General features: G+C 38.2%; 1 protein-coding gene across 4 annotated transcripts in view; it reads right to left on the bottom strand.

The window, feature by feature from the left end:
• HBT (CDC27 family protein) overlaps positions 1-17,895 on the bottom strand; it is a 44,092-nt gene that overhangs the window by 25,469 nt on the left and 728 nt on the right. For 2 of the 4 annotated variants that reach the window (XM_010251231.3, XM_088893127.1), the window contains exons 2-7: positions 15,234-15,306; positions 14,991-15,100; positions 14,037-14,083; positions 5,793-5,890; positions 3,920-4,233; positions 3,569-3,715 (exon numbers count right to left, since the gene is read on the bottom strand). In XM_010251231.3, the coding sequence (XP_010249533.1) occupies positions 3,569-3,715; positions 3,920-4,233; positions 5,793-5,890; positions 14,037-14,083; positions 14,991-15,100; positions 15,234-15,306 (789 nt within the window). Of the gene's footprint in view, positions 1-3,568; positions 3,716-3,919; positions 4,234-5,792; positions 5,891-13,894; positions 13,933-14,036; positions 14,084-14,990; positions 15,101-15,233; positions 15,307-17,895 lie in introns of those variants that run through there. The other 2 variants (XM_088893128.1, XM_088893129.1) reach the window with 2 other exon arrangements.

Genomic DNA, 17,895 nt, shown 5'->3' on the forward strand with positions numbered 1-17,895 from the left:
ATCCAACATCAGACTTCTTTGTTTTTTAGTATTTTACCCTAAAAGCTGATCTCTAACAAAATCCACCAAATGCATATGTTGATGAACTTACACTACCTGATAATTCCATCAATATGTTAAAGAGAAACATAATTCAAAAAAAAAAAATGTTGCCTGAAAAATGAAGACCATTCCAAGATTCAATGATATCATGCCACCTGATCTCTTCAGTTTTTAATGTCATTCACTCATTCTTAACCAATAAACTCAAGACAATGCCCCATTTAAGGATTTGGAGAGGGAGATGTGGTTATTTATTCTCTTAGACCATGCCACCCATTATTTTGAATAGTTATTTTGTCTGCAAAACGTCCCAACTTTTTACAATATGCATCCGACTTTCTGGACAGAGCCATGTTAAACTGACCTGCTGTACACATCAAATCAGTTGATATGAAAGTCATATAACATATCACAAGCAAGTTTTAAAAAGTTCTATTTCAATGGATATTTAAGCCTAGCAAAAGGGACGCATATGTTAAGATGTGTCATCATCACCGGCATGCAATAAAGATTCCATTATATACTTTCAGAAAAACTGTAAAAATTAAAAAGAAAATGTTATAAAAAAAATTTAGTTCATGAGTTTAAAGGGCCATGTCAAGTGCATAAATTCAAGTGCTAATTTTTAGCAATATTTTCCTAACAACATCTCCTTATAATTCATATCAAGTTGGATACATACCCAACTCATCAGAACTTGAAGTGAAAAAAGAAAAAAGTAAAAAATAAATATTTGACAGATCCAGTACATGCTCCATACCTACACCCATGCTCTTTGTGCATTATTGACATGAGCACTTTTGGAGAGTTAAAATGAAAAGCATGGCTATGATGAAATTGTTAAAAGCATTTTTCCTTTTCTGATCATTAATAGAAGCTTTATTGAGTAACAAAAAATTAAAAAGATAGAATGATATGATAAATAAATAAATATATATATATATATTTGGTTCATAAGTTTAAAGGGGCATGTCAAGTGCATAAATTTAAGTACTGATTTATAGCAATATTTTCCTAAATAGCATCTACTTATAAATTATAATTCACATTGGGTCAGATAAATAGCCAACACATCAAAACTTGAAGCGAGAAAAGAAAAAGAAGAAATTAAATATTTGGTAGATATAGCCCATACTCCATACATCATGACATTGTTAAAAGCCTTTTGCCTTTTGGTCATTAATAGAAAGCTTTATTGAATAACAAAAAGAAAGAATTGAAACAAGAAAAACAATGAAGAAACAAAAAAAAAAAAACAAAACAAAAAAGATAGCACTGATCTAGATCCTTTTTTAATAAGTAAATGGCAAAAATTTTATTAAATGAAAAGAAATTACATATCAGGGTGATGAGACAGCACCTGAAAACAAAGAAAAACAAAAGAGCCTACTACCAAATTAGATAACAGGCTCTACATTACATATTTGATATCCCAAAATCTCTCCTAACCCATTCCCAAAATCCTCCTTTTTTGATGACTGAATTCAGGAAGAATCAACACCCATTCTACCACAGATCTGCCCACAGCTGCAACCATCTTCTCCATGCTACAAGCCTTGTTTTCAAAAGTCCTCATGTTCCTTTCCTTCCGTATGTTCCAGCATTTGCAAATGGGATAGAACTCCATACTAACCTCACCTTCTTGCATCCAGACAGCCTAGGCCATGTTGAAAAAATCTCAGCTGTTGTGGTTGGGTGAAATCCAGAGACCCTAAACATGGAAGTAAACACATTCCACAGGAACCTTGAGAAGTTGCATGAGATGAATAGGTGAATCATGTTCTCCTCCTGTTCCTCACAAAGGCAGCATCTGGAAGCCATGTTAAAGCCTCTGGATTTCAAGTTATCGGCTGTCAAAATGCTGTCCATTGCCATCAGCCAAGCCAGAGCTTCCACTTTTGGAGGAACTGGGTTTCCCCAAATGCCCTTAATGTGATTCACATCTGAGATAGATTTGCTGAGAGCCAGATAACATGACTTAAATGTGAACTTGCCATTCTTGCACTCTTTCCACCAAAGCTTGTCTCTGAGCTGAATTGTAGGTTTTATACCCTCCAGTTTCTCCAAGAGAGAAATGCATTCTTCAACTTCTCTGTTCAATAAAGGCCTCCTGAATTTCAGACTCCAGATCAGCTGCTCTCCCCTCCTTTCGTAGCAACCACTAATAGTGACTTCTGCCTCTGTTAATCTATACAGTCTTGGACATAGGTCACAGAGCCTTGCCACCCCACACCACTCACCCTCCCAAAACCTGATTTTAGATCCATCCCCCACTACAAAGCTTGTTAGGTCCTTAAATTCCTTGTTGAAGATCATGATCCCCTTCCACACACTCACCCCACAGGAAGCCCTCACCTTCTTTGATTCCCAACCAAATCTCACAACTCCATACTTCCCCACCACATCCCTCCTCCACAAGGAACTCTCCTCCCCTCCTAAGCTGAACCTCCATAGCCACTTCCCCAATAAAGCCCTATTGAAAATTCCCACTCTCCTTATCCCTAGCCCTCCCCTCTCCTTTGGCCTGCACACCTTATCCCAGCTTACCAAGTGAAATTTTCTTCCCACTCCTCCCGCTCTCACCCCATCCCAAAGAAAATCCCTTTGGAGCTTCTCAATCCTATCTGCCACCTTAGGTGGAATTTTCAGCAAAGATAGGTAGTATGTCAGAAGACTCTTGTCCTGTAGGCTAGCTCTCCATAGATGGCCCCCAATTCAATATATCTACTTAGAACTCACATTGAGTTGGACACATAGCCAACCCATCAAAACTTGGAAGTGAGGAAAAAAAAGAAATTAAATATTTGGTAGATATAGCACATACTCCATACATCCATGCCCTCTCATGCATTATTGGCACAAGAACTTTAGTGAGTAAAATGAAAGACATTGCTATCAGGACATTGTTAAAAGCTTTTTTCCCTTTGTGGTTGTTAATAGAAAACTTTATTGAATAACAAAAAGAAAGAATCACACCAAGAAATACAATGGAAGAAACAGAAAAAAAAAAGGATAACACTGATCTGTATCTATTGGCTGGACATAACCAGCCCCCAACACTCTCATCCTCTAGGCTAGCCCTCCATAACTGGCCCCCAATTCAATGTATCTCTCTTCACCCCCCCCCCCCCAAAGCTAATGTATTAACCTTTATACCACTTCAAGGAACAAAAAAATTATCTTTCTTATCAGAAGAAATGGAAAAAACTAGGGGTATAACTTGGGCCAGACCAACTAGTAGCAGTAGGTTGGGTGATAGATAACCCAAATGTAAAAGGAAAAAGGTTTCTGATTTTTCCTCTTTTATGCATTTTTTGTATTTTTAAACAAGGGTATTTTGTCATTTTAATTTGTTGGTAAGGTGTTTGTCTTTTCAGTTTGTCTAAACCCTATCTTCATTAGCTACAACTAGCTAAAACTATTTATTCATATGTTTGTCAACACAAGAAAAAAATCATTGGATTGATCCAAAAAAGAAGTGAAGATGAAAAAGGAATTGATAAAAAAAAAAAAAAAACTCTCCAACCTTCCGTAGTTTCCCTTCATCAACAAACTTTCTTCGAGGGCCTTGGATGGTAGCATTTACTGTTGACCTTGGAGAGCTTTCACCACTCAATATATTTATATTAGGCTGAACATTTCTACACAAAGGCGGTGGAGCAACACCTGATAACTGCGAGGCAATAAGGGAGTTAGGGATCTATCTTCCATGTTGTTATATTTATCTGTGGTGCAAATTTTATGGAAAAAACAACAATGTACTGTTATTAGTTCACAGAAAATAGATAATTCAACTTGAAAAAAAATAAAAGAATGCCATTTTATATAACATGTCAAGGAGCAATGTAGCAGACAATGTGAGGCCAAAACATCCTACCTGTGCTGGCATTGGTGAAGGAGTACTATACACAGACATGTTAGAAGAACCACCATTGAAGGGTTGACTAGCTGGACCACCAGACAGAACTGCACCATGATGATTTCCTGGTATATCTCTAATACTATTTCCTTGTGTATTTTTTAACTGCCTAGGGCTCATGTCTTCTGAGCCCAAGGTCCTATTTAAAACAGTAATACGATCCTCACTGACAATTTGCAAATTTTGGGGATTCAAACCATGGTTTAGTTGTTGCTGTTGAATGCAAAGAGCAGCTGCTTCACTAAAAACTGCATTTGCTTCTTCTGCGGCCCCTGAAACATAAATAACAATACTTGATAGTTTGGATAGAATACTAAAAGTCTAAAACAAAACACACTAAAAATGGGAAATTGAATTCATTAAATGTATGCAACATTTAATGGGAAATTGAATACATACATACATACATACATACATATGATGTGATATGATGTACCTTTTGAATACATACATACATACATACATACATACATACATACATACATACATACATACATACATACATACATACATACATACATACATACATATGATGTGATATGATGTACCTTTTGATGCAGGAGTGAAGTGGTCACAATATGGAATTTTCTGAATTTTTTCTCTTGTATTATAGGATTTAGGGGTATTTTCGTCACTTTACATGTCAGTGGGAGGGGGGTTCTGGCTATAGAGTTTTTATTTAATTATAGCTAGTTGTGTTTAAGCTTCATATTCATTAGTTGAGTTTGGGACTTGTGAATTTTCTCATGATAGTGGCAATTGTGTAATTTTGTCTTTCCTAGTTCATAATGACCACATTCAAGAGAACTTAGTGGTAGTTTCCAATCTTTCACATGGTAAGAGAAAGTTACAGTGGCAACATTGGTGGTGCAAGGTGTTGTCTGATGACAGAAGAACAAAGAGAAAGAAAAAAGAAAAAACTTGTAGCCTTATGTCTTAGCAGAAGACATAGCCCTAGATTGAGTGGAATGGCATGATAGGATTCACATAGCCAACCAAAATATTTGGGATAAGGGTCAATAGTTGTGATAATCAAGGTAATGCAAAACCAAGTTGCATGATGCCCAAAAGCACCATGATGGTATAAGGCCTATGCTAAAGGCTGGAAAAAGCAGTTAAGAATTCTACAACCTTAGTTGATTCATATACATGTCTTAGAGGCCTCCCCATAAGCATCACATGGAAGTACAATATTTCTAAAAGCTTATCCAACAAAGAGATCTGCCCATCCATCCAGAACAAGAATATTGTCACTAGATGGACCATCAAAACCAGCAGAAAAATAGTATCTAATTGCCCTGCATAAAATGAGATAAGCAAAAGAAGCTTGAGGCCTTTGCCATATATTGAAACCCCAAACAAGGAGCTAAAGAATATAATATGTTAGACCCCAAATTCCTAATTCATCTCTGAGTGCTGAAGAACTTCCCATTTTCCAAGGGACACAAGTTCTCATAAAAGCATCCCATCAAAGTTAACCATAAACTTTCCCATAGACTACAGAAGGGGGAAATAGACTTCTTCCAAGGGAAGGAAGCAAGGTAACTACCAAGCAACAAAGAGCAGGTCATGTAAAATATTATATTGGCATGTCAAACTTTCATAAACTCTATATAAGAGCCAAATGAGCTAAGAAAGCAACAAATAAAAGCTCAGTTAAAAACCTTGAATAAATAAAATTAACTTGAGATTTTCTCACCATTGGACTTTAACAAATGGAACAAGAAGGTAGCTATCAGAGTGTCAAACAAGTTTACAAATCCATAAAGAACAGAGAATCCAAATATCTAGTCAATAACAAATTGAGAAATGAAATATACATTGCACTGACCTAATATACAGAGTTCCTCATAGGCAGCCCATAGCAAGGGGTCCATTGACAACGCCTGCTTAAAGTGATCAACTGCACTTTTTCTTCTATCAGTGTACCTATAACACAGATACCAGTAGATATAAAGCCCGATTGCCTAAAACATGATAAAAGCAATACATAAATGCATAAGTGAGCAAGTAATTTTTTAATCAGTAGCTTCCCAGATTGTATTGAAATAAATACTATAGCATGGTAAAAGGATGTACCATGCACCCCCAAAAAACATTTAGGCCATCCCTTGCTGCCTACCCTAAATTTTCCAGTACTTTAACTTACAAAGAGTCAAATTCCTGATTAATAGCCCCTCAATACAGTTGATTTCTAGTCACAGACTTTTTTGCAAATGCATCAGCCAGATCATTAGCTGATCTGTGGACACAAGTGAATGTTTCTGGTCACATGTTAGGAACTAATTGTTTCATAAAAATGATAAAATTCATGACTATCCTACTAAATCAACATATAGTAGTCAGAATACAACAATGTGACACAAAGCATGAAGAGATGGCCACTCTATCAGCTAAACAGATACATGTTATTATCAACATGAAGAAGAAAAGGTCATAAAATGAAAGTAGAGCAGTAAGGGTATGAATTGTGGTGGACTTCAACAGAAAACAGCTATGTTTTTCATTTGCTTAAAACTGTTTGTCTGGAGCCTTTTGACCATGGGGATCGGTAGGGTAGGTGCTGCACAGCCACAACTGTAGTATCAGAGCACCAGAACGAAATATCCAACTGACAGTTCTTGTGAGGGCTAAAATCCCAGTCATCTAGTGTCAGTCTGTTCTATCAATCCCCATGATTTAGAAAAAAAAAAAAAGTGAAAAAAAAGGCTCAAAATCAAAAGCTTCAACCTAATGACAACCAGGCTGTTGATCTCATGGGAACTCCATCATGATTCTAAAGTGGTAAGTGATATCAAGGGGCTAATCCATCCCAACTCATGAAGACTGCAAACCCCATTAATGTACCTACATAATTAGTTTGGCATTTCCCATGTTTCTCAACCTAAGAACCAAGCATGTTATATGACAAGCTAATAGAAGGCATAGCTGATAGCACCCCATTATTAAAACAATATGTGATTATTAACAAGTAGCAGTTGGATGAAGCAAGCAAGCTAATCCAGAAAAATGGAACAGATTGCAGTCCTCACTTAATGGGCCTGCACAACCCAGTTAACATGCACATGTTGCTGGTCCTAAGAACCCAGCCAATTATATGTCTCTGCATAGAAGGCATTTCAGTCCCATTATATTAAAGAAAGAATAATTGGCAAGCAACTGGGTGCAGACTGTAGCATGTCAGTATCTAGTATCTACTTTTATTTAGGAGATTTTAGTTTCATCTATGGTTGATTTCCTTACTAGACTCGAGACCAGGGGCAGAGTCTTAAGTGAAACTGCTAAAGCAAAAGAAGTTCTGAGTGATGACAAGGAGTGGCGTCCTCTTTCCAGCTTGTAGGGGTGTAATACAGGGGGGATCCTCTTTCCCCCTTCCTCTTCACTCTATAGCTTATGTCCTTAGTAGATTGATCTCAATGGCTGATAGGGAGAAGTTAGTAAATGGGTGGAAAATAGATAGGGAAGGAATGTCAGATACCCATCTTCAATTCACAGGTAATTTACTAATTCTTTGTGAAGGGGGAGACCTTGAGAAGGTGAGAAATCTAAAGATGTTGGTGGAAAGATTTGAAAGAATATCCAATTTGAGAGTCAACCTTGAAAAGAGTAGTATAGCAGGGGTAAACTTGGGAGAGTTGAGAGGTGGAAGCTATTGCAAAGTGTTTAGAGTGTTCTATCTCTTCCTGGCCTATGGCCTACTTGGGACTTCCTTTAGGGGCAAACCCTAGGGAGAGTAGTTTTTGGTGTCCGGTTGTAGAGAAGTTTGAAAAGAGATTTATCGTGGAAGAAGAATTACATCTCCTTGTGGGGAAGAATCACATTGATTAGAGCTACCCTTACTAATTTACCAACCTATTTTCTGTTTGTCTTCAAGATTCCTTCTAGGGAAGCCAAGAAACTAGAAAATTTGATGAGAGGCTTCCTTTGGAACCAGGAGAAAGTAGGAAAGATCATTTGTTAAAATGGGAGGTGGTGTGTAGAAGCAAAGAAGAGGGAGGGTTGGGTATAGGAAATGTAATGCAAAAGAATATGGCTTTATTGGGAAAATGGTTGTGGAGGTGGCCATTAGAGAGAGAAAGGCTGTGGTGGCAGGAAGTATTCATGGTCATTCAAAGATCGGGTGGGATGTTGGGGTATCTCAGCAAGCAACTTTAGCAACACCTTGGAAGGAAATTCACAGTATTCTTCCTCAACTTCACAACTTTCTAAGGCATGATGTGTACGATGGTAATTTGGTCCTTTTTTGGAAAGATAATTGGGTTGGAGTGGCTCCTTTGAAGGACCTCTTTCCATCCTTATTCACTATCTCTTGGTATAAAAAAGAGCATGTGTCAAAATTCTGTTACCCTTTGGAATCTCCTTTGGCACCTATCTGGGACTTTGGATTCTGTAGAGGTTTAAGGGATGAGGGGATTGAGAGTCTAACCAACCTGTTGAGCCTTCTTGAAAAAGTCTATCTAGATCCCTCTGAACCAAACAAAAGGATTTGGACACCTCTGCCTTCTGATCATTTCTCTTCTGCTTCCTTCTTTAAGGCCCTTTGTCATTCTTCATCCCAGCAAGTTTTCCCTTTTAAGGAGGTTTGGTGTAGGCTTGTTTCCCCTTAGGTGTTGGCATTCTATTGGGAAGTGTTCTATGGGAAAGTAAACACCCTCGAGAATCTACAAAAGAGAAGACCTTTTCTTTGCATCTCACCTAACTAGTGTACTCTTTGCAGGTCTCATGGTGAGGACTGTTACCATTTACTAATCTCATGTTCTATTACTGCAGAGTTGTAGGATTGGCTCTTATTGATCTTTGGGTGCAGAAAGAATAGGCCAGCAGAGGTAAGCATGCTCCTTTGGTCCTTTTTTTATGAATAATGAGTGATTTTATTAATAGGTTAGAAGCAAAAAGATACACAGAAAAAGTTCCCAAGACGAGGCACGAGATGCAGCCTCATAATAAAACAAAGAATTACAGTTTAGCCCAAAACATCTGATTCCTATGCACCCCTTGCTTAGCTAGTGAATCTGCTAACCCATTTGCTGATCTTCTTTCCCTTTGGAATTGAACTGACATGTTTGTTGTTAGCCATTTGAACCTACATAAAGCCCCTTTATAGGACCAGCCTGTTGTTTCTGGTGCTTTGGCAAATTCAGCTCCTTGTACCACTGCTTTAATTTCTCCATTAACAGAATCCCCTACTCCTATAGATCCAGAATATAAAGCAATGCTTAGGCCGTCTGTATTTCTGAACACTCCCCCAACACCAGAAGGACCGAGATTGCCTAAACTGCTACCATCAAAGTTGAACTTAACAATACCCTCTTGAGGAGGCTTCCACTCTATTGACGGTTTAGGTCTCGTGCTAGAACTTTTGGCAACCACTTCCCAATTTCTCCATAAATCATCAAAGGAGAAAGGAGAAAATAGTTCCAAGGTTTTCACCCAATTGATTGCTCTATAAATTAAGCATTCCCATACAATTACCTCATTCCTCTCCTTCTCATCAAAAATCATGGCATTTCTTTCCTCCCAGACAGTCCAAACCAGTTCAGCCCTAGCACACCTCCACAAGACTCTACCTCTTTTCTTAGGCCATCTGAAAGTTGTAGGTTCAAAAAGATTGCTAATCTGCATCAGCATTGTCCACCTGTGTCCAAAGAGACTATAAAGTTTTTCCCAGAGACCAACAACAAAAAGACAGGATATTAGTAAATGGTAACAACTCTCTCCATTTGCTTTGCAGAGGACACACCAATTGGGGGAAATATTGAGACAAGGTCTTCTTCTTTGTAGGTTGTCCAAGGTGTTTAATTACTCAAGTGAGGCCTCCCAACAAAGAGCTCCCACTTTAGGGGGAACAAGTTTAGCCCAGACCTCTTTACAAGGGAAAGGCTGAGAGCTGGGGTCAAAGCATAAGGAGGAGAAAAAGGAGGCGCAAGAAAAGGTGCCTAAAGAATTAGGGGACCAAATACGAGCATCCGGTTTAGAAGGGTCCAACCAGAAATGATCAAGTAAACAAAGTAATTGAGTTGTCTGATCAATCTCAAAGTCTCTTAAAGCTCTCCTTAATCCCAGATCCCAACTGAGCCCTGAAGACAAGAAGGAGAAAAATCCTTGGACTGGTTCATTGTAAAAGCGAGAGAGGGAATACAAAGATGGGAAAAGGTCCATGAGGGTTGAATTACCAATCCATAAATCCTCCCAAAAGAGAACCCTATCCCTTGTGCATACATCGTAACTGATTAAGTTTAAGAATTGGGGAAGAACGCCATAGATTGCCTTCCAAGGAGAGTTCAATGTAGCCCTCCGAGAAACGCCAGCATCCCAACCATTGCCTTCTACTCCGTGGATACTCCCTACAACTTTGTGCCAAAGTCTTTCCCTCTCCAACGGCCATCTCCAAAGCCACTTGCCCAAAAGAGCTGAGTTTTTCTTTCCTAGATTACCCAATCCCAAGCCCCCTTGCTCCTTTTTCTTGCACACTAAGTTCCATCTAACCAAATGATCCTTCCTTCCCTCTCCAGGCTCCCACAAGAAGTCCCTCATCATCTTCTCTACTTTCTTCAATTCCCTTTGTGGCATCCTAAATACGAAAAAGAAGCAAATTGGGAGATTCTCTAGGGTGGATTGAATTAAAGTGATTCGACCCCCAAGGGACACGTAATTTCTCTTCCAGGCCGCCAGTTTCTTAGCACACCTTTCCACCACAGGATTCCAAAAGCTTCCCTCCCTAGGGTTGGCTCCTAATGGTAAACCCAAATATCTTAAAGGTCAACTAGAAGCTAGGCAACCCAACTCCTCAGCTACCTCACCCAATTCCTCCTCCTCTAAATTCAGCTCCACTTCACAACTCTTTTGAAATTTGATCTTTAGCTTTGACACAACCTCAAACAGCTTTATCACCCCTTTCAAAATCCTTGCTATCCGAGGGCCCCCAGTCTCACAAAAGAGGATAGTGTCATCTGCAAACTGTAAGTGTGTTACCAAAATGCCCTCTCTTCCAACCCTTCATCCTCTTATCAAATCCATCATGTTTGCTCTCAAGATAAGTCTGTTGAAAACATCTACTATCAAGGTAAAGAGAAAGGGCGAGAGGGGATCCCCTTGTCACAAACCTCTAGTAGCTGGAAAGAAATCTCTAACCATTCCATTAACCAGCATAGAATAATGAGCAGTTGCCAAACAACCTACAGTCCACCCACACCACCCAACTCCAAAACCAAAATTCCTCAAGATCTCCATCAAAAATGACCAGTCTACTAAATCATACGCTTTCTCCATATCCAATTTACAAACGAAACCTTGCATTCCCCTTCTCTTGAAGTCCTCCACGCACTCAGTAGCTATTAGGACTTGATCAATGATTTGTCTACCTTGGATGAAAGCCCCTTGTGATTGACTTATTAGAGAGGGCAAAACCATTTTTAACCTCAAGGAAATTACTTTGGCCACTAACTTATAGATACTAGTCACCAAACTGATGGGTCTGAAATCTCTTGGCTGAATAGCATCTCCCTTTTTAGGTATCAATGTTAAGAATGTGGAGTTAATCCCTAGGCTAAAGAAATGTTCCTCAGCAAACCCCTCAAAGAGTGCCCGTAGATCTAACTTGATAATATCCCAACAGTCTTGATAAAAATCCATAGTGAAACCATCTAGCCCTGGAGCTTTAGATCTATTCATTGAGAACACCACTCCCCTTACTTCTTCCAACTCAAAATCCCTTTCCAACCAATGTGCCATTTCAGGATCCAAGCTTGACCAATCTAAGCCTACCAGGCTATACCTAGTGCCCTCCTGTCTTTTGTAAACCTCTTTAAAGTGATTACCGAAACAATTAGCAATCTCTTTTGATCAGACACCATCATTCCATTGACTTCCAATTTCTCCACAAAACTCTTTCGTCTTCTCCCATTAGCTATTGCATGAAAAAATTTAGTATTTCTTCCAACTCCTTCAGTGACCACCTTAGCCTCCTATCTTCCTCTGATAAAACACCCTACCCTTCCTTGCCATCAATAAGCCTAATTTGGGATATCACATTTAATTTCCTTTCCTCAACTCTCCCAAAATGCTCTCTATTTCACTCCTTGATTTTGACCTCCAGCCTTTTTTATTTCCTATAAAAAGCTACTCCTTTCCCTTGGACTTCTTTTATCCCTTCATTCCACCACTCTTGCACCTTACAAGCAAAGTCTGGATAAGTTAGCCACATATTTTCAAATCTAAAAGGTCTAGGGCCACTCAAAGAGGTGTGCAAGAGCAGCTTTGTTATGGACAGTGTGAGAAGAAAGGAATGCCAGGATCTTCCAAGAGAAGGAGAGAAGCCAACAGAAGTTGGAGTGTATTTTGTAGGAAGCTATCTTGTGGATGAAAGCCCTTGACTTATTTCATCAATTTTTCTTTAATGAACTCTGGAGGAATTAGGCAGCAGTGCCAGTGGCAAGCTGCTCCCCTGTAAAGAAGAAGGTGTGTTTGAGTTGGGAACCACCTCATAAAGGCTTCTTAAAACTGAATTTTGATGGCAACAGCCAAGGTAATCCGGGTCCATCAGGATGGGAGGGATTCTAAGGAATGAAAGTGGAAATGTGACTCACATACTCGGGCCCTTTAGGCGTGGGGGACTCCACTAGAGCAGAACTACTAGCTGCCCTTCGAGGGGTGCAGTTTGCAGTACAGATAGGAGTGGAACAGCTACTAATTGTAGGTGACTCCAAGGTGGTTGTGGGGTGGCTACAAAACCCAGAATCTGTGATTTGGTGCTTTAAGAATGAACTTAAGAAATTCAAGTGGCTGACAAGAAATCTGTGTGTCAGAATACAATGGGTGGGGAGATCAGCTAATGCTATGGCTGATAGTCCAGCCAAGCAAGGGATCGTGCCTCTCTATGGGATACTCCGTTACTATCCCTATTTTAATAAAATTCTTATCATTTATCACAAAAAAAAAAAGATGACAAGGAGTGGCATTGTCTAAGGGGCTAGAGGAAGGGTATTCCACTTTTGCTGTGGGAGAGTGAGTTGGTGATTCAAGGGACAGAGGAAGAGGTTGCTGGAGTAAGAAGAAGTTGTTCAGCTTTTAGTGGTAGGGATTAGGGACACAAAGCAAGTCTGTGCCTTAAGTTTTGTGGGTGGTATATGTTCATCAGTTGTTTGTAGGTTGGGTTCTGTTTTGGGGCCACTTGGATCCTTGGTGGGTCTCAATAGATCCTTTCATTTTTATTCCTAGTTGGATACTGGCTCTTGCTTTTATTTTCTAAATAAATTTTGTTATTCAGTTTCTCTTAACATAACATAATATAATATAAGACAGTACATAACTGCATACAAATATACATAAAATCCTAACTGTTCAGCATTCTTTCCCCATATATATACCTAGGTGCAACTTTTATTGGTAATGATAAAGGTGAAACTAAATAAAAACAAGAGCATTTAAAACCATAAATTTCTAACTAGTATAACAGCATGTTCTCTATGTATGTACCAAATCAACATATGGCAAATAAACAGAAGCTCCTTTATATATAGTTGATGATCAGCAAAAGAAAATTAGTTAAGACAAGTCATAAAGGTGCAACTTTTTTTTTTTGTTAATGAGAAGGTGAAACTAAATAAAACAAGAACAATCTAATAATATCTCATCTATGCACAAGCACCCTGGCATCGGACGTTTACTTCAAGATGAAAAATAGAACCATAGACATGTTGTAAAATAAAGGGAATAAAATACTATTACCATTATTACACCAATGATGAGTTTCAGTGAATCAACGTTACAATTAAATTACATCAGTCCTAGCAAAGAAACTTTAATAGGTTTACATCAAGAGATGAGGAACATTAGGAGATCTTATTTCATAAACTCACGGATAGAGAGTTAAGGACAAAACAAGAATGAGGTGTCAATAAACATAAATTTTAAGATAAAGGCAAAGTGCACTACCTATAAACAAGCCCAAGATACATCAAGAGATGAGGAACATGAAGAGATCTTATGTCATAAACTCACAGATAGAGGGTTAAGGATAAAACAAGAATGAGGTGTCAATAAACATAAATTTTAGGATAAAGGCAAAGTGCACTACCTATAAACAAGCCCAAGAAGGTAATGACCAGCAGCACCATTTGGAACCTGCATAGAAGAAAAAAAAAGCAATCAGAATGTAATGAGAACTGAAAACCCAACACCAGTCCCACAGTGCCCCATCCCACAAGCTAGGCAGAAAAGGGACAAAACACCACAAAAGGAAACCCCATATCAAACAAACGTGAAGCCCCTAACAGAGAAAGTGTCCAATGAACCTAACCAAGCTCAACCACCAATTTTCCAACAATAAAACATTGCAGCAACCAACTCCACACCCCTACCCACCATTCAAAAAAAGAAAAAGGAAAAACAGAAAGTCTTAGTTTATACCAAAGGAGATTTCCTAATCATTCCTTATTTCCTTTATGCTTCTAGAAGCAGTCAATTTGCCTCTACCCCCTCCCACCCCTTTTTCTTCCTTTTCCTCGTAGAACCCTCCAATTTATTTGGCATACACGTCATTCTCAAATATGCACCTTCCATTCTCCTACAGATACCTCTGTACAAGATCTTCCCTATTTCCCTAGTCTTTTTGTTCAAGGGTATGAAAATATTCATAAAGTCAACTACCCTCCGCCCCCGAGGAAAACACATACATCAAGAGATGAAGAGCTGACCAAGACTTACTATCAAAAAATAATACTATACCATTGATTACAAAAGTGAGAAAAACTAAAAGTTCAAAATTCCTTGTAAGCTCAAGACCAAATTTCTTACTCAGATCAATCATTTCATTAGCCTCTTGAGGATTAATTACCCTTCTGGCCATATAAGACAAAGTAAAGTTTAGATCTTTCAAAGGCATTCCCATGAAAAAACATTTTAAAATATTTGACAATGAGGAATTTGCATAGCTAAGCCACAGGTTGATACATGGGGCATAATGCTGCTATTTCTCAACCTTGATAATATTTGGATATTTGTTTTTCATAATTTACAAGAAGTTGGATACCTCTGCATTAGGTTCATTAGTAGGGCATAATGCTGCTTCAGCTTCACTAAGAAGATTCATCTGAAAGCATGATATTGCAAACAAGTAGCGAGATTGAGCCATTTGTTTTCCTTCATATTTTGAAAGCAAACAAGAATGAGATTTTATAAATGAAAATCAAGTTTTGAGTAAAATGAGATTTAAGAAACTAGATAGAAACATGTAGTAAAGGCAAAGTAAATAAAAGGCAATTACAGTAAATACCTTTCAAAATGTGGTATGCACAGTAAGCTTGATTGTTGTGCAAGTAACAGCTAGCCAATAGTTGTAAATTCAACTGTGTTTAATAAATTTGCAGTCAAGTTAAAATGAAGTCAGAGATCCAGCATAAACAAAGAAAAAGAAAATTAGCACTGACAGTAAAAATAAAACAACAGTAACATGTCGCATTATCACTAATGCTAGAGAGAGATGCAAATCAGGATTAGCAATTATTATCAAATGGCAAAGATCAAGTGAAGAAATAGGGCTCAGCTAGAGACAAGATTGTTTTATTTATTCAATTGGCACCCAATCTTATAACCATCAGGACTTGAAAGTGATTTGAAATGTCCCCCAACAAGTTTGGGGAGTGTATTCAGTCCTTTTCTCCACCAAGGAAGAGAGGAATGCTTTATTATTCAATGTGAAAGATCATAGTCATAGGAAAGAAGCCATCATTTATTTTTCTTTTTATCAATAACTATAAAATTTCATTAAAATTAGGGAAATGGAATGGTACAAAGAGTAAATGTACATATAAAGACAGTGAGAGATAAAAGAGCTTTTCTCTCCCCTTGACAACACCCCTTTCTTACAATTGTGCCCAGAATAGATCTTGTCATCCCACAAAACATTACAGTCAAGGTAACATATTGGACAAAATTTATGGGTTTTTTTGCACCTTTGGCAACAAGTGGCATTTTCATCCTCAGTAAGGAGTGTTCGATCATACCTTGGCATCCTCCAACACCAAGTATGACCAGGCTGAACTTTGATGGCTGCAAGATGGGGAACCCAAGAAACTCCAAAACAATGTAAAAGGCATGGGAGGCATACGCCTAGAGACACGTCAAAGCACCCTGAGGCACATGGTGGAGGATTGTAGTAGTGCAACTCAGGACGACCCAAGTTAGCTTTTTACACTACTTCGGGGCTCGAGCCTTCAAGCCAGGCCCATTCAAATTTTGACATAACCCCAACCCAAGCCCACCCAAGTTGCACTCCTAGAGGATTGATGCCTAAAAAGGCATATTCCTCAAATGCCGTTTGCACGAACTGTACTCCTCCTCCTCTTGAGGAGGCTTGCACCTCTTGTGTTCTAAACTATGTCTCGCATCTCTAGGTAGTGGAACGCCTCGCATCACACCTTTGCACTTTAAATCATTGCTCAAAAGTATAGGATGTTTCAGAAATTGGGAAGGAAATATCCTAGCACTATACTTCAGGCCAGATGGATTTCATAACTTGGGCAAAGATATTGGCTGTATTCAAGGATTAAGAATGGCATGATTATTGCAGTACATATTGTTGAAGGAGACTCGCATAATGGTAGTAGTGTGATTAACAAGTATCAATATCAGGTCATGGAAACATAGGCACATCTTAAAGGAAATCACATAATTAGTTATGGAATTGGGAACAACTTATAGATAGACAGCAAAATCAGCAAATAATGTAGCCCTGAATTGCATGACAATGGGTAAATAGAAGTGAAATGTGTTTGGATATAATTCCCCAAGGTGGGATTTGTAATAACAACAAGATATATTGGTAAGGGCAGCAGCAGTAACAATAAGTGATCTATTACAAGTTGAAGGGACTAGAAGAGCTAGGGACAGACCAAAAAGGATATTGGATAAATGTAGTGAGAGATGGTCGGTGGTATTGCACTGAATAGAACATACTGGAAGAACAGAATTCATGCAGCCAATCCCATATCGTTAGGACAAGGCTTAGATGATGATGATAATTGGTAAGGGCAGCTAGCCAAGGCCAAAACCAATGTTAGAAAAAAAATATATTGTTCTGGCTCAAGAATGCTGAACAGGATCATTGTTTGGTTCATCTACGGCATAATTCACTTATAGCTATTCCATACAATTGAATTCCAAAGATTACAAACTAAAAACTTTTAATAAAAATAAATGCTTTATATAAGTGATCACATGATTTAGTGTGATCATTGAGAGTGGAATCTTCCCAAACCCACCTAACTCTACAATTATCACATCTTTTCTTTAAAGCATTATTAGTTCTTAATATCAACAAGAAAACTTGTGATTTTCATGGGTCATTTATCCTTATTTTCATCTACAAAAAGTAGCTACTCCAATCTTATTTATTACCTACAAATAGAAATTAAAAAATAAATGGTTTATACACAAGTCAGATAAAGCGTGGAAGATGATAAGTCAAAACTAACCCACCTAATTCCACGGTCAATTATCACATCTTTTCTTTAAAGCATTATTAGTTCTTAATATCGACAAGAAATCTTGTGATTTTCATGGACCATTTCTCCTTATTTTCATGTTCAAAAAGTAACTGATCCAATCTCAAAGGATAAATTACAGCACAAGTTATGATGAAAAGCATTTAATGGGTGGGGCAGGAGGCAACCTTTCAATTAACTCTAGTAACTGGGTGTGTGGCTTCAAGCAGGATCACTTTCAAAGGCAATGAGAAAATTTTATTTTTGAGCATTCCTTTACAGTGTGGTGGGAATATTTATGTATATACCGATGCTGGTTATTGTAATGGTTATAGTTTGAGGTACTTTGTCCTTTTTTCTATATTAATACAATCACTGTTTATCAAAAGAAAAAAAGTTGAGCTGAATATTGTAGGTTCCATTGTCAAGCAAAATCAACCCTGCTTGCAGTTT

The sequence above is a fragment of the Nelumbo nucifera genome, chromosome 8 (genome assembly GCF_055504915.1).
Source record: "Nelumbo nucifera cultivar China Antique chromosome 8, China Antique-T2T, whole genome shotgun sequence".
NCBI classification, from domain to species: Eukaryota; Viridiplantae; Streptophyta; class Magnoliopsida; order Proteales; family Nelumbonaceae; genus Nelumbo; species Nelumbo nucifera.